A 13,529-nucleotide genomic window follows, 5' to 3' on the forward strand; every position below is an offset into this window, starting at 1 on the left:
ATGAACTAATACTTTGAAGAAAAAGCATTTATTTGAAATTAAATTATTTGAAATTTCACTTACATGTTTTTACTGTTGTTTTGATAATTACCCAAGAGAATACAACATATATCTTTGCCTTATTAGATTAATACACACGAATGCTTTTACCTTTTCTCCTGTGTCGTGAGTACTTCAGAGCATCTTAATTCCATTCACTATCCTTTCAAGTTACATACAATTGTTGTCGCATATATATTTTAACTATAAAGGTGAATACCACAATGGATAATTTTCATTATTTTGTACAGTTAACATCCATTTAGGTATACCCACATACCTATAATTTACCTTCTACCTGGTATCGTTTTACTCTTGTGCCTTTAATTTTTCCTTTAACAGAAGTCTGTTGGTGATACACTCTCTCAGTTTCTGTTTTTCTGCAGTTGTCTTTATTTCATCCTCATTTTTGAAGGATATTTTTGTTGAGTATAGAATTTCAAGTTGACATTTTTCCTTCACTTTGAAAATCTTCCTTTTTTTTTTTTTTTTTTTGGCTTCCATTGTTTCTAAGAAGTCAGCTCTAAGTTTAATGGTTGCTCATTTTAATGTAACCTATTTGTTTTTGCCCTTTTGGCAGCTTTAGGATTGTTTTTGTCTCTGGTTTGTTTTTCGAGGATGTTTTTTAGCAGTTTTTATTACATCCAGTTATGGTTTTTCTTTATTAAGAAGAGCCCATTTGGGGTTTGAAATAATGCTGCTTAAGTCTGTGCTTGTCTGGGATTCCATTATCTAGACCTTGTGGGTCTGCGTCTGTGATCTGTATTTTTTTCCTCTCGGTTTTCTGCTGTGTCATTTTGTCCCCTTCTATGCTTAGTTATTTTTATCGTATGATAGATATATTTGCAAAATTATACAGATACTCTGCAGCCTAGAATAAGGCTGCCTTCCTCCAAATGGCATTTGTGCTTGCTTCTGGTAGACAACTAAGAACACCATAGCCCCAGGTCAGTTTAATCCAAACAGAAATTAAGAGAATTTGAAGCTGGACCCCAGGACCCCCAAGGGCAGGTCTTACACCTTTGCAGTTCTAACCCAAAGCCTTGGGTATTTATCAGAATGTCCCCTCACCCCCATCATTGGGAACATTCACTCATGAAAGTTTGACTTTTTAAGAGGGGCAGTATACTATTTTTTATTTAAGATTTTATTTATTTATTTATTCATGAGAGACAGAGAGAGAGAGGCAGAGACACAGGTAGAGGGAGAAGCAGGCTCCATGGAGGGAGCCTGATGTGGGACTCCATCCCGGGTCTCCAGGATCAGGCCCTGGGCTGAAGGTGGCGCTAAACCGCTGAGCCACGTGGGCTGCCCCGTATACTATTTTAAATTAATTCTGTCCTTTTATTTTTGTTCTTGCCAAATTTTAGCAAGTCCATCTGTGAAAAACTCAGCTTCTCATTCATTCCATTCTTCTCCTAAGAAGTCTCCAGTTCACTCACTCCTAACTAGTTCAGTTGAAGATTCAGTAGGTTCCACATCACAATATAGAGCCACAAAACCTGTTCATTCCTCTGCTTCTGTTAAAGGTAAGAATGATCTGGTGTCTCTGATGAGATTAATTGATTTCCTGCTCTGGTGAATTGAAAGTTCTTTTCCATAATCAGAATTAATAAACTTTTACATGGTGATCTTATGTGCAAGCTCTAACTGATGCTGTGTAACTTGAGTCTTATTTAAATAAAACAGTTATTGTGCGTGCACACGTGCACACGCACACACACACACTCTCCTTAATAAATATGCAGAGATATCATATGTGAATATTTTCTCTTTCTTTCTCTAACATGAGTAAGGAACTTTTCCCCCCTATTTTATGGTAAGATTTTGGGTCTTTTTTTTTTTTTTTAATACTATGAGTTTTCTTATTTACATTCTCTAAAACTATGGCTCTTTTCAGTCTCTGCTTTTTTAAGGGCAAGTATCTATCATACAAATTTGTCAAAATGTTCTCATTTTTAAATTTTTAAGTTGATATTTGCTAAAACAGATGAGAAAAATGTTTGATTTAGATTTAAGTGCATGATGAGTAAGTGGACGATAGATATATGTATGTATATGTCGAATTAAACTTGAAATGTCTTTACAATATATGACAGCAACACCGATAACCCCAATGCTCTCTTGCATCGATCCCTTTGATAAGGGATAAGCTGGGCAAACTGTTGCATCACTCTTAAGTCAGGTCTTAGTCCTGAGAAATTCTCTGCCGCACACATTTCTAGATTCACCCCAAAATAAAAATCACAGCCTAATCACAGATTTTAATACATTTTCTTTTTTGTCATCTTTTTTCCTGCATTTTGTTCTCCTTCCTCTCTTAATGTTTCTCAGTTATCCTTTAGTATTTTTAAAAACTTTAGAGCAGCAAATTCTTTAACTATTAGAGCAGTGACTATTGTAGGAGTAGAACAATGTTTCTGGTCACCTCATTATTGTGATTACATGATAACATGGCATTTTTTTCTACTGTCAGATATTCATCACATACATATTATCTATGTGAAAACTCTCTGAGTAACTGTTTTTCATCCTCTGAACTAAAATGATTCTTAGATGATTGCCTTTAATATTAACATCTCTGTACTGAAAAGGTTTTTTTAATGGGAAAATGAGCCACCAAAAAATATTTTCAAGATTATACAGCAAGGCAGGGACTAAGATCAAAATTAAAAATTCAAGATTGTCAATCAGTCTTTTTAGGGATTGGCAAAACAGCATGCTTATTAGAGTTTAGCTTATATCCTTCTAGCCCCTCTTGACTTGCTACTGCCGCACTTATTCTAGGTTCACTGCAGCCATGTCAGCATCTGTACCCTTTCCCACCAAAGAACACTGTCCTCATTCAGGTGACAGCCAATGGATATGGGTACTTGGTCTCACACACATTCAAAATTGTTGGCAGTATCAGTATTAATCTTGCTCTTCCAAATCCTAAGTTAATGGAGCTACTCAGGTTTGGTATGAAAAGCTGTCATTTATAATGCAGAATGTATCATTACATTTAAAGTACTCTCACTCATCCCATTTAATGCTATGTAGTTAAATAATAACAAATCAGATTGGTTTGAAACAATCAAATACACTAGTATTGCAATATTTAGATAAAACACTTTTTATTTTTAAATAGTGTTTTAAAGTTTCCATTATTCTAGAGGAAAGGTTGTTTAGCCTGTCATTGGAAGATTTCTAAAAAGAAATACTGAACAGACTTTTAATATCACATCTAAGCAATTTTCTAATAGCTTCACAGTCTCAGCCAATAGAAACAACAGGAAAAACATGCAGAAAGCTTCAGAACAGACTGGAAAGCTTGCAAACTCTGGTAGAAGATTTACAGATGAAGAACCAAGGTACCGTGTACATTTCAGAGAGATCTTCCTTGCTCAAAAGAATACTCACCTTCCCTTCAGGTTAAGCCTTCTATCTATAGACTGGCTGAGGAGGATATTGAATATGCAATTCAGAAGCCTCAGTCAAAATATGAAGATCTTACCCATGACTAACCCCTGGATTGATGTACAACCCTGGGGAGGTCACTTAAGCCCCGCTCTATTCTGTCATCTAATAAGGGTGATAATACTGCTGAGCAATCCTCAGGATACATTTTGAGCAGTTTTTCACATGAGACTTCCCCACACACACTCTTTCTCATCTCCGTTAGGTCTGTACGCAAGCCTGTGTATGACAGGATAACATTGCAGTTGATAGCTAGAAAAAATAAATTTGTTTCACTTTACGCGGGAGTTGAATTAGCATAGACCAGAAGAGACTGCCACCCAATGAATCCCTTAATAAAAAGATAAACTACTTTTAAATGTACTAAAGCTGTTTGAATGAAAACTGTCGTACTCTGCAGATGGTGGGCAACTTTTGGGGCATAAGTTCTAAGTGGATGTTCCCATGGATGTGGGAGGTTATGGATATGTTCCAAGGATTTGGAAGGGCTGTCGTGTTTTGTGCTTTTCTGGTATAATCCATGAATCCAGAAGCCTTTGTCAGAAGTAATTTTGGAGTATACTTGTTATTCTTAGCCTATTGTTCCATCTCTAGGAAATATAAGTTGCTAGATGAAGGGTATAAATACTTTTCTAAGAACAATTCCTTCTAAAGTAAGTTTAACCCTTATTAGTAATAATAGTAGCTATTGGTATTTACTGAGCAATTACCAGCTACGCACCAGGCCCTGTACTCAGTGCTTGACTTATGTTTTCTTTATGTGAGCCTCATCAATACTGGGAGGTGGGTGCTAATATCAGGTCATTCGAAAATGAGGAAACTGAAGATCACATCACAATCAATAAGTTGTAAGTCACACAATGAGTATTAGAGCTGCTACTGCTGACTTGAAAGCCCACATTTTTTAATCTGCTAAGGCTATACCAAATTATTATTAGGGAAAACTCCACATCCCTTCTGATAATCCCAGATCCCTGTGTATATAAACATCAAGAAAAACATTTGATTTTAAGTTTATTGTGAATTTTTTAAAAGATGCATTATTTTATTGGCCCCATTTTTATTCACAGTTTGGCTTCTATTTCTGAGTATATGTCTGTGTATATACTCAGTATAATAATGCAATAATACAAATGGGAGATATGTTGTATTTGTTTAAAAAAGAAAAACATTTTTATTTGATGCATTGTCTGGATAGAATGTCTCTTGGAAATTATGAAACAGATTTAGAGAGAATTTTGGGAGCATTTATCAAGATTTAAATTGTACATATGCTTTGACTCAGAAATTCCACTTATAGCAATTAGTTCAAGAAAAAATTGTACAAACACACAAAAGCCTGTTTATAAATAGCATTGTTTATAAATGAGAATAAGAAGACTTCTTCTACTTAAGTGTAGTTGACAATGTTAACATTAGTTTCAGGTGTAGCACATAGTGATTCAACTTCTCTATACTTTCTGCTGTGTTCACAAGTGTAGCTACCACCTGTCACCCACCACACAACACTATTAAAATACTATTAACTATACTCCCCATGCTGTACCTTTCATCCCCGTGACTTATTTTTCAATAGTCAGAAGCCTAAGAAATCAACTTTTTAAAATTTTATTTACTAACATGTTGGTAGATCCATATAATGGAATCCTATGCAGTCAGAACAAAACATGAGCTAAACTGGAAAAATATTGACATTTTTTAAGTGAATAAAGCAAACTACAGAACAATTTATGCCACATATTTCCACGTGTGCAAAAAAGTGTGTGTATGTGTGTGTGCGCTCATGTGTGCATGTACATGAAGATATTCACCAAACTGTTTTAAGTGATGCCCCCTGAGGGGAGTTCAGCAGATTGAGGGAGCAGAGACAGACACTGACCTTCACCTTCATCTCTCTTTGTACCCTTCTGAGGTGTTCAGATTATTCACAATTAGTATGTATTGCTTCTATAATAATTAGGTTCTTTAAAACAACTGAAAGAGTAAAGATTTACCCATAGCTCTTTAACATCAGTCTTTTCAAAAATATGCTACTTTGAAAATTTTAAGAACTTCTGAGCTCAGAATATATCTATTCTCTAGTAGCAAGGTGACCTTTTAAGAAGCACATTATAGAATTGAAAGCCAGAGTAGATGTCGCTAATCTAACTTTGTTTTATCAACATTTTCAGCAATGTCTTCAATGATCAGGAATCAAGAAAAGAGGATACAGAAAGTGAAAGACCAGGAAAAAATGTTACTAAAATGATACATTGCTTGCCTATTCTTTACAGAGGGATGATGCCCAATTAATTGTGGTATTGCTTATAATTAGTGCCCTGTGTACTTTTTTCTTTTTATGTGAAAATTTAATAAAAGACACCCTGTCCTGTAAACTCTATTTTGAAATAAACTATTCTTGAATGCTCTTACAGTAAAACCTCAAAACCGTTGTAGCTAGATGTGAAAGTATGCCTACCTTATAAGGTATTAATTTGTGCTAACACCAATGTGCCAGAATAATTTATTATCTTTACTAGTGCTTAAGCAATACTTACTCTTTTCAACTTTAAAAACAAAAACAAACTTCACATGCAAGTAAAATATGTGGTATAATGCCCAGAAGGACAAACTCCAGCTTGCTAACAGGGATTCCTTTTGTGATCCTGAACTCATCATTCCATTGGTATCAATGCATGTCATCAGATAACAGAACACTGGGGTCCCTAATCAAAACTTCTAGAAAGGTTTCTCTTTTATGTATTAATAACTATAAGGAAAGAAAGGGAAAAATGTATTCTTCTTCAGCCAGTGGGTAACTTCTAGATTGAATGGATTCAGTCTGCCTTAATGAGATTTTCTTAGATTAGGGGGGTTTTGTATGTGGAGTGCTTTCTAACACCAATAACTTAATTGTGGACACCAGCTAGGTGTCCTAAGGGTCATTTCAGTGCTAGCACTCCCCAGAGCTAGCATCAGATTCTACAGGTTTAAGAGTTCAGTCACACAAGACTGCACCCCACCTCAGGTGCAATTGCAAGTCCTGGGCCACATGTGTGTGACCGGCTATAAATTGGACTTCCCCACAATTCCCTCCTCAGTTTCACTACTTGCCAGAACAGATCACAGAACTCAGGAAAGTGCTTTATCTACTATTACTGGTTTATTTTCAAGGCAACGACTCAGGAACAGCAAAATGTAAGAGATGCACAGGGCAAAGTAGGACATTCTGGTACATGAAGAGTTCATGCCCTCTCAGGGCATGACACCCTCCCAGGACCCAGACATGTTTGCCAACTGGAAGCTCAGCAGATCTTCGAGAGTGTTTATAGAGCTTAATCTGCTGCCCCCCTCCCCTTCTGAGGCCAGCGGGGGGGTGGGAGTGGGGGTGCTGAAAGTTCCAGTCCTCTAATCACTTTTTCTGGCCTTCGTGCCAGAGACAACAGGACAATCCGGCAGAAGGGTAGCTGTCCAGAAAAGTCCACACTCCTGTTGCATGGTACAGATGCCACCGAGGAATGGCTGCTCAGCTAGAGGCTATTTCCCAGCCCCGGTGCCCCTCACGTGTACTGATCAGATCTCACTAAAGACTGTGGACAGAGCAGGATGTAGCACTTTCTGGCCAGACTCTTCAGTAAGCATCTGTGCCTTTCCTCACTGTATCTCCTCTTCCATGAGCTGGATACAGTGGACAGTGAGGTCCTAGGGGATGACAGAGCCCCAGGACAGAAGCAGCCTGGGTGACAGTCTGCAGTGAGAACTGCCCTTCTGCCAGAAACACCCACTGCTGATTACTTAGTGAGCAAGAAACAGGCTTCTGGTACAGCCTTAACAGGTATGGTGTCTGTCTGTGATGGCAGCTGGTTCAGTCCTAACCAGCACAGAGAATACATTAAATCCTGTTTCTCCTAAATGGCAGTGTTAACACTCTAAGCATGTCCAATTTTACAACAACTCTTTAAAATACAAAGTTTAATATATGTATCTCAAACAATTGGTTTTACTGAAAGATTAATTTTTATTTCATCAGGTAATGATAAAATTGCTAGTGAAAGAATTCTAAAGATATTTTTACTATAAATTGTTTTACCCTTAATTTTACATAATAGAAATGCTTGGGCATTCTGTGAAGTAACAATAAATGCTCTCTGAAGACTTTACTGGTAGAATATAAAATTCATTATGAAGAATATTAAAAGTATATGTGAATTTAACATACAGGCGCTATGAGCCAAAAACTTTTTTTCTTTAAGATTTTATTTATTTAAGAGAGAGAGAAGAACACAGAGGAAGAGGGAGAGGGAGAAGCAGACTCCCCACCCCCTTCCCCAGAGAGCCCCCTGTAGGGATCACTCCCAGGACCCTGAGCTCATGACCCAAGTCAAAGGCAGATTCCCAAATAACTGAGCCACCCAGGTGCCCCAAACTGTCATGTTCTTGTAGGCACTTCCTAATACTATTTTCCATTGGGTTTATGCTCTTTTCAGCAAAGTCTGCCTGTGACCAGGATTAAACACTGTTTTGCCAGAAGATGTTATACTTATTACAAGTTGTTTTAACATATAAAAATTCATTTTCAAGTATAGGCATGCATAATATCCTTCCAAACAAAGGTAGAGTTTCTTTTTTCTTTTTCTTTTTTTTTTTAATTTTTTTTTTTAATTTTTATTTATTTATGATAGTCACAGAGAGAGAGAGAGAGAGAGAGGCGCAGAGACATAGGTAGAGGGAGAAGCAGGCTCCATGTACCAGGAGCCCGATGTAGGATTCGATCCTGGGTCTCTAGGATCGCGCCCTGGGCCAAAGGCAGGCGCCAAACCGCTGCGCCACCCAGGGATCCCTTTCTTTTTCTTTTTTAAAGATTTTATTTCTTTATTTGACATAGAGCAAGAGAGAGAGCATGAGCAGGGGCCAGAGGGCTCAATCCCAGGACCCTGAGATCATGACCTGAGCCGAAGGTGGACACTTAACTGACTGAGCCATCCAGGTGCCCCTATTTCTTTTTCTTTCAAGAATTCATAGGTCACCTGGGTGGCTTAGTCGGTTAGGTGTCTGTCATCAGCTCAGGTCATGATCCCGGGGTTCTGGGATCAAGCCTCACATTGGGCTCCCTGCTTAGTGGGGAGTCTGCGTCTCTATCAAATAAATAAAATCCTTTAAATTTTTTTTTTTTATTTCACAGAGTGTGCATGAGCCTGGGGTGGGTTGGGGGGAGGCAAGTAGGGGCAGAAGGAGAGGGAGAAGCAGACTCTCCACTGAGCAGGGAGCCCAATACGGGGCTCCATACCAGGACCCTGGGATCATGACATGAGCCAAAGGCAGATGCTTAACCAACTGAGCCACACAAGTGCCCCCCAAAAGGTAAAGTTTATTTATTTTTTTAAGAGATTTTATGTATTTATTCATGAGAGACACACAGAGAGAGAGGCAGAGACACAGAGGGAGAAGCAGGCTCCATACAGGGAGCCCGATGTGGGACTCGATCCTGGGACTCCAGGATCACGCCCTGGGCCGAAGTCAGGTGCTAGACCGCTAGACCGCTGAGCCACCCAGGGATTCCCCAAAAGGTAAAGTTTAAAAAGGAATTCCAAAATGTTTTCTCTAAAGAGAGGAGAAAAACGGACCCCTCTTGCCTCTTGATGTTTGCTTTTTTCCTATGTGTCTGTTATTAGTGGAGGAAAATATTGGTATTTTATTTTACATCTAAGCTATTATGGTACTAAGGTTTAGATAAGTAATTCAGACATCAAATAAAGATATTAAAACTCACATTTGTTCAGTTATAATGAAGTTTAATTTCTTCTCAGAACAAAGTCGTACTTCTCTATCACTGTCCTGTTATAATTTTGTTACCCAAGATAGCTGTTGGTCTGAGAGGAGAGGGCTGGAGAAATGATTGCTATCAGTCCCTCTGTCAGTCCAGACCCGTGAGAGAACAGGAGCCAGGGGAGAGATGGTCCTACAAAGGCCCTAGAGGGACATGAATGCTGCAGTCCCTCCCAGCAGTAGTAGGAGCATCACTCAGGCCACTCACTCAGCCCACACTGGAATCCCATTCCCATTCCCTCTCTCCTCTTGGCTCCTCCCAATGACTGACTCTAACTAGGCCCCTTGTTTCTACACCAGTTTGCCATCATTAAGACAAAGACCTACTTGCTACCTTCAAACCATAACTAGCAGGTAAAATCAAGCAAAACAAAGTAAAACATTGGGAAGTCTTACAAGTTCATATCCTTGGTAATCACATCTTGCGACCAGATATTTCTGATCACAGTTGCATATGGCATTATTTTTAAATAAAAGTTGTGCATGGGGCAGCCCGGGTGGCTCAGCAGTTTAGCGCCACCTTCAGCCTGATCCTGGAGACTGGGGATCAAGTCCCACATCAGGCTCCCTGCATGGAGTCTGCTTCTCCCTCTGCCTGTGTCTCTGCCTCTCCCTCTCTCTCTCATGAATAAATAAAATCTTTAAAAAAAAAAAAAGTTGCGCATGTAGTAATAGAGTTTCTCCAGTTGTACCAATAGGAAAGCAGCTCTTTTTGAATGAGACTTGTTTCACTCCCTGGGTTTAAGGATTACCCACCCAAAGGCTCAAGCTTGAACCCTGGGCAGCCAGTTGGTTTTGCTACGCCCAGGCCAGTCCACACCAGAAGCTTAGCCAAGTCATTCCCCAAGAGGACCAAGCCCTGAAGTAACGATGGATCAGCGAAAATCCACCCATCAACACCACAGGAAAAAAAAGTCCATGCTCACTGGAAGCATTATCTACATTATATTTCTGCATGTCAGATGCAAGCCACTGGCAAATTTGAAACAACTCTGATGGCTAAATTTGGAGTTCTACTTTATTTAAAATTATTCAGTGTGCTCCACAAACTTAACCTTTTCCAGATTCTACAACAGCTTCTCCACTACTTTGAAAACAATCAGGGAATCCCCCACCACTTTTGTACCACTTTATCCTCACCGCCAGTCTCCAGGAACCTATTGCTACATTCTTCCCAGCGGGTAATCTCCCCATTTTCTACGACTACAAACTTCCATTCCACCACTATATCTGCAGGCAGGGACACAGAACGACACCAGAACCCATCCTTGCTATACTGGAGTGGGAGGTAGGTATTCCACCTTCCAAGACTCTTGTGATCTCCAGTGATTGCAATACATTGCTTACCAGTGCTTGTGATATAATGGATCTGGAACCTGATGCTAACTTGCTGGGACCCCGTAACCACCGCTACCACCTTTTTCCGTTTCACATCCGCTTCCTGACCTCTTGGTTCCACAAGAGTGCTTCTGCCACAGTCCATTTCCTGGTTTGGGCTTACCACTGGAGCCTCAAGGCTGCCACCCAAAGCAGCATCTCCCCAGGATGAGTGCCTCGACACCATTTCCCAGTCCTCATTGTCAGCCCGGTCCTGATTGCTCAGCTGTGCAAGGCTCACTTCTTTCGCTCTGTCAATGACCAGGTTGCTAGAATACAACTTTTCTGCAAAACAGGAAGCTACATTAGCAAGTGTCTCTTGTCCTTTCTGGAATCCCCATTCTCTTATAGCAGATTCAAGGCTTTCATTTCTTGAAACTTCAGAGTAACCCCGAGAGTTACCAGTCTCAGATGTAGCTAGAGATTCTGTGGCTGGAAACCCTCCAGAAGGAACATGCTCTCTTGAACTGTTGCAACCACTGTCTTTTCCAGAAGGACTCTGTAGTCTCCATGCTGCTTCCTGCAAGTTACCATGGCCTTTGGTCTCTGAAACCAAACATCCATTGCTTTCTTGAAGATGCTCTAAAAAACAAAAGGAAAAATGTAATAGTGTTAGGCAGTTCTTGTGAGAAAAGAGGCTGAGAAAATAGATTTAGTTGTTGAAGACTTTATCATTAATGTATCTGCAGTTCACAAAATGCATCTCGATTCAAAGCAAGTACTTAATTACCCAGTTCAGACACTAATTGCACCAACAGTGTACTTTAAGAGTATGCATGTGGATCCAGTAATAAAGGGCATATCCGGGAGCATCAGTGTGCCCACCCAAGAGTGTAAATGAAGTGGCAAGTGTAGAAGCAGACTTGTGACCCTGTCATGGTCCTCAATCCCCACAGTCTAGACCATACTGGCATGCAGCCACATTGTTCTGCTATCATCAAAAAATGTTGTTCCGGCAAAGATCCGCATGGCTACCCTACAGACCCTAAGAGTACACTTGCACTCCCAGGAACTGCATGCATACTGGGGATCGGCTCTTACAGATGTGGGCAGATCCCCAGCAGCTGACACTGTGGGGGAATACAAAGAACAGTGGTGAATCATTGTGCAAGAGTTGGGGGTGATGGTGGGGGAAGAGGACTGGTTTCTCTTTGCCAACCCCATATGCGTTAGGAATATCTTCAACAAAAATAGGCTTTTTACATCCCCACAGGGACTGTTCACTTTTTAAAAAAATGTTCTCACCGTACACAATCCAAGCTCCCTAAAGGCTCGGTTTCCTTCTTGGACACCTCACTCTCAGTCGGAATAGCTCCCTACAAGACCGAAATCTCCGAAGTCATACAATCAGCACAGATGCGAGCGGGGGGGGGGGGGGGGGGGGGGTGTCTGTGAGGGTTTGGCCTTGTTTAATTTTGCCTCTTTTTAATGGGGTTGTGAGACATAAACATTACCCTGAATTCCTAATCTTTCAACCCAAAACATGAGGCTGGCTTTCAGAAGAAGATAGATGAGCTCTCTGCTCATCCCAAACCAATTGTGGGAAAGGCACAGAGGCAGATCTTTAAATGGCTACACATGAACACCGACTGCACTAAAAATAAAGTTCCCAGGTGTCATTTTCACCAGTCGGGCGGAGCCCAGGCACGGGCAGCTGGCCCAGCGAGGGCACTGGAAGCTGCGGTTTTCTGCCAGCGTCCTTACTTTGGCTATCACAGTCGCCAGCGTGTACACACGTGAACCTGGGTGTCAGTCCGCCTCACTGGAGTTGGAGCCCCTGTTAGGTGGGCCCCTTCGGGGACCTGCGCCCCCGGCCCGGGAGCTCTGAAAGCGCGGCCGGCACTGAGCCCCGAGGCTTCAGCCGAGGCCTTGGTGGCCGGAGTCCAACCTGAACTTTGCCTCGCGGACAGAAGCGTCCAGGTGGCGGGAGGGGCCCACAGCCTGGGTGTTCCCCAAGCCGGCGCGGGGTGGGGGCCGTCGGCCGCGGGACTGGGGCAGGGCGAGTGCCCCTGCTCGGTGTGAGACCGAAGGGGGTTGCAGGACCCCCTGAACCTGGGCGCCCCCAGGCCGGGGCCGGCGGGCGGCGGGAACCGGGGGCGCTGCCCTGGGACGGCGGCCCGGGACCCTCCGGGGCGCCCCTGGGAGCTGCGGGGCTGCGCGGGGCTGCGCGGGGCTGCGCGGGGCTGCGCGGGGCGCGGCGTGGGGAGGGTCGCGCCGGGCCGGGAGGCTCGTCAGGCTGCAGGCGGCTTCCGTCCCCGCCCGGCGACCCTGGAGCCCCGCGGAAGCGCCTTCGCGACGCGGGGAAGAGTACCTGGCGTGGCGGCCAGCTCCCGCCCGGAGGGCCCCGGAGCCGCGGCGTCCCCCGCAGCGCCGTCCTTCTGCGCCGGGTCGCCCTCCGTCGCCGCGTCCCGCAGCAGCCAGACGAAAATCGCCCCGGCCAGGCCGCCCCCCACCAGCAGGGCGGACCAGACGGCGCCCATGGCCGAGAGGCCGCAGCAGCGGGGACGCGGCGCCCGGACGCGGCTCGGGTCGCGGGCACCGCCGCACCTGCCCCGCCCGCCCCAGCCTGCGGCGGTCCCTGCGGCCCGCGCCCCCGCGGAGCCCAGCCCTCGGCGACCCACGGCGGCCTCCCGCCCCGCCCCGCCCCGCCCCGCGCGCCCCGCCCCGCCCCGCGCACCCCGGGCTGCAGCCCGGAGCCGCGGCCGGGCGGAGACTCGAGCGCCCTCCCCCTCCGCACGCCCCTCCCCGACCTCGCCGGGTCCGCGCCGCCCGCGTGGGGCCCTGGGCGCCTCCTCCCGTGGACTCTCCGCGGCGGCGCGGCCGGCCAGGGGCGGGGCTCCCGGGGACTC

At 43.5% G+C, this 13,529-nt stretch overlaps 2 protein-coding genes across 5 annotated transcripts in view; one reads left to right on the plus strand and one right to left on the minus strand.

The window, feature by feature from the left end:
- The window catches only part of CCDC158 (coiled-coil domain containing 158), a 102,900-nt gene extending 92,941 nt beyond the window's left edge, over positions 1-9,959 (plus strand). For all 3 annotated transcript variants that reach the window (XM_055312983.1, XM_055312984.1, XM_055312982.1), the window contains 3 exons: positions 1,410-1,568; positions 3,285-3,392; positions 5,670-9,959. In XM_055312983.1, coding sequence (XP_055168958.1) covers positions 1,410-1,568; positions 3,285-3,392; positions 5,670-5,746 — 344 coding nt within the window. In that variant the 3' untranslated portion in view covers positions 5,747-9,959. The remainder of the gene's footprint in view (positions 1-1,409; positions 1,569-3,284; positions 3,393-5,669) is intronic.
- A 344-nt stretch (positions 9,960-10,303) lies between these two features.
- Positions 10,304-13,264, minus strand: STBD1 (starch binding domain 1). 2 transcript variants are annotated; one of them, XM_055312986.1, is made up of 3 exons: positions 12,992-13,262; positions 11,083-11,262; positions 10,304-10,965 (listed from the first exon to the last, which is right to left on the minus strand). In XM_055312986.1, the coding sequence occupies exons 1-3, from the start codon at positions 13,158-13,160 to the stop codon at positions 10,403-10,405; spliced, it is 912 nt and encodes a 303-aa protein (XP_055168961.1). In that variant the 5' UTR covers positions 13,161-13,262; the 3' UTR covers positions 10,304-10,402. The 2 variants fall into 2 exon arrangements, with proteins under 2 accessions (XP_055168961.1, XP_055168960.1); XM_055312985.1 differs by having other exon boundaries at positions 10,304-11,262; positions 12,992-13,264.
- Positions 13,265-13,529: the final 265 nt, after the last annotated feature.

This window comes from Nyctereutes procyonoides, unplaced genomic scaffold (assembly GCF_905146905.1).
Source record: "Nyctereutes procyonoides isolate TBG_1078 unplaced genomic scaffold, NYPRO_anot_genome, whole genome shotgun sequence".
Lineage (NCBI taxonomy): Eukaryota > Metazoa > Chordata > Mammalia > Carnivora > Canidae > Nyctereutes > Nyctereutes procyonoides.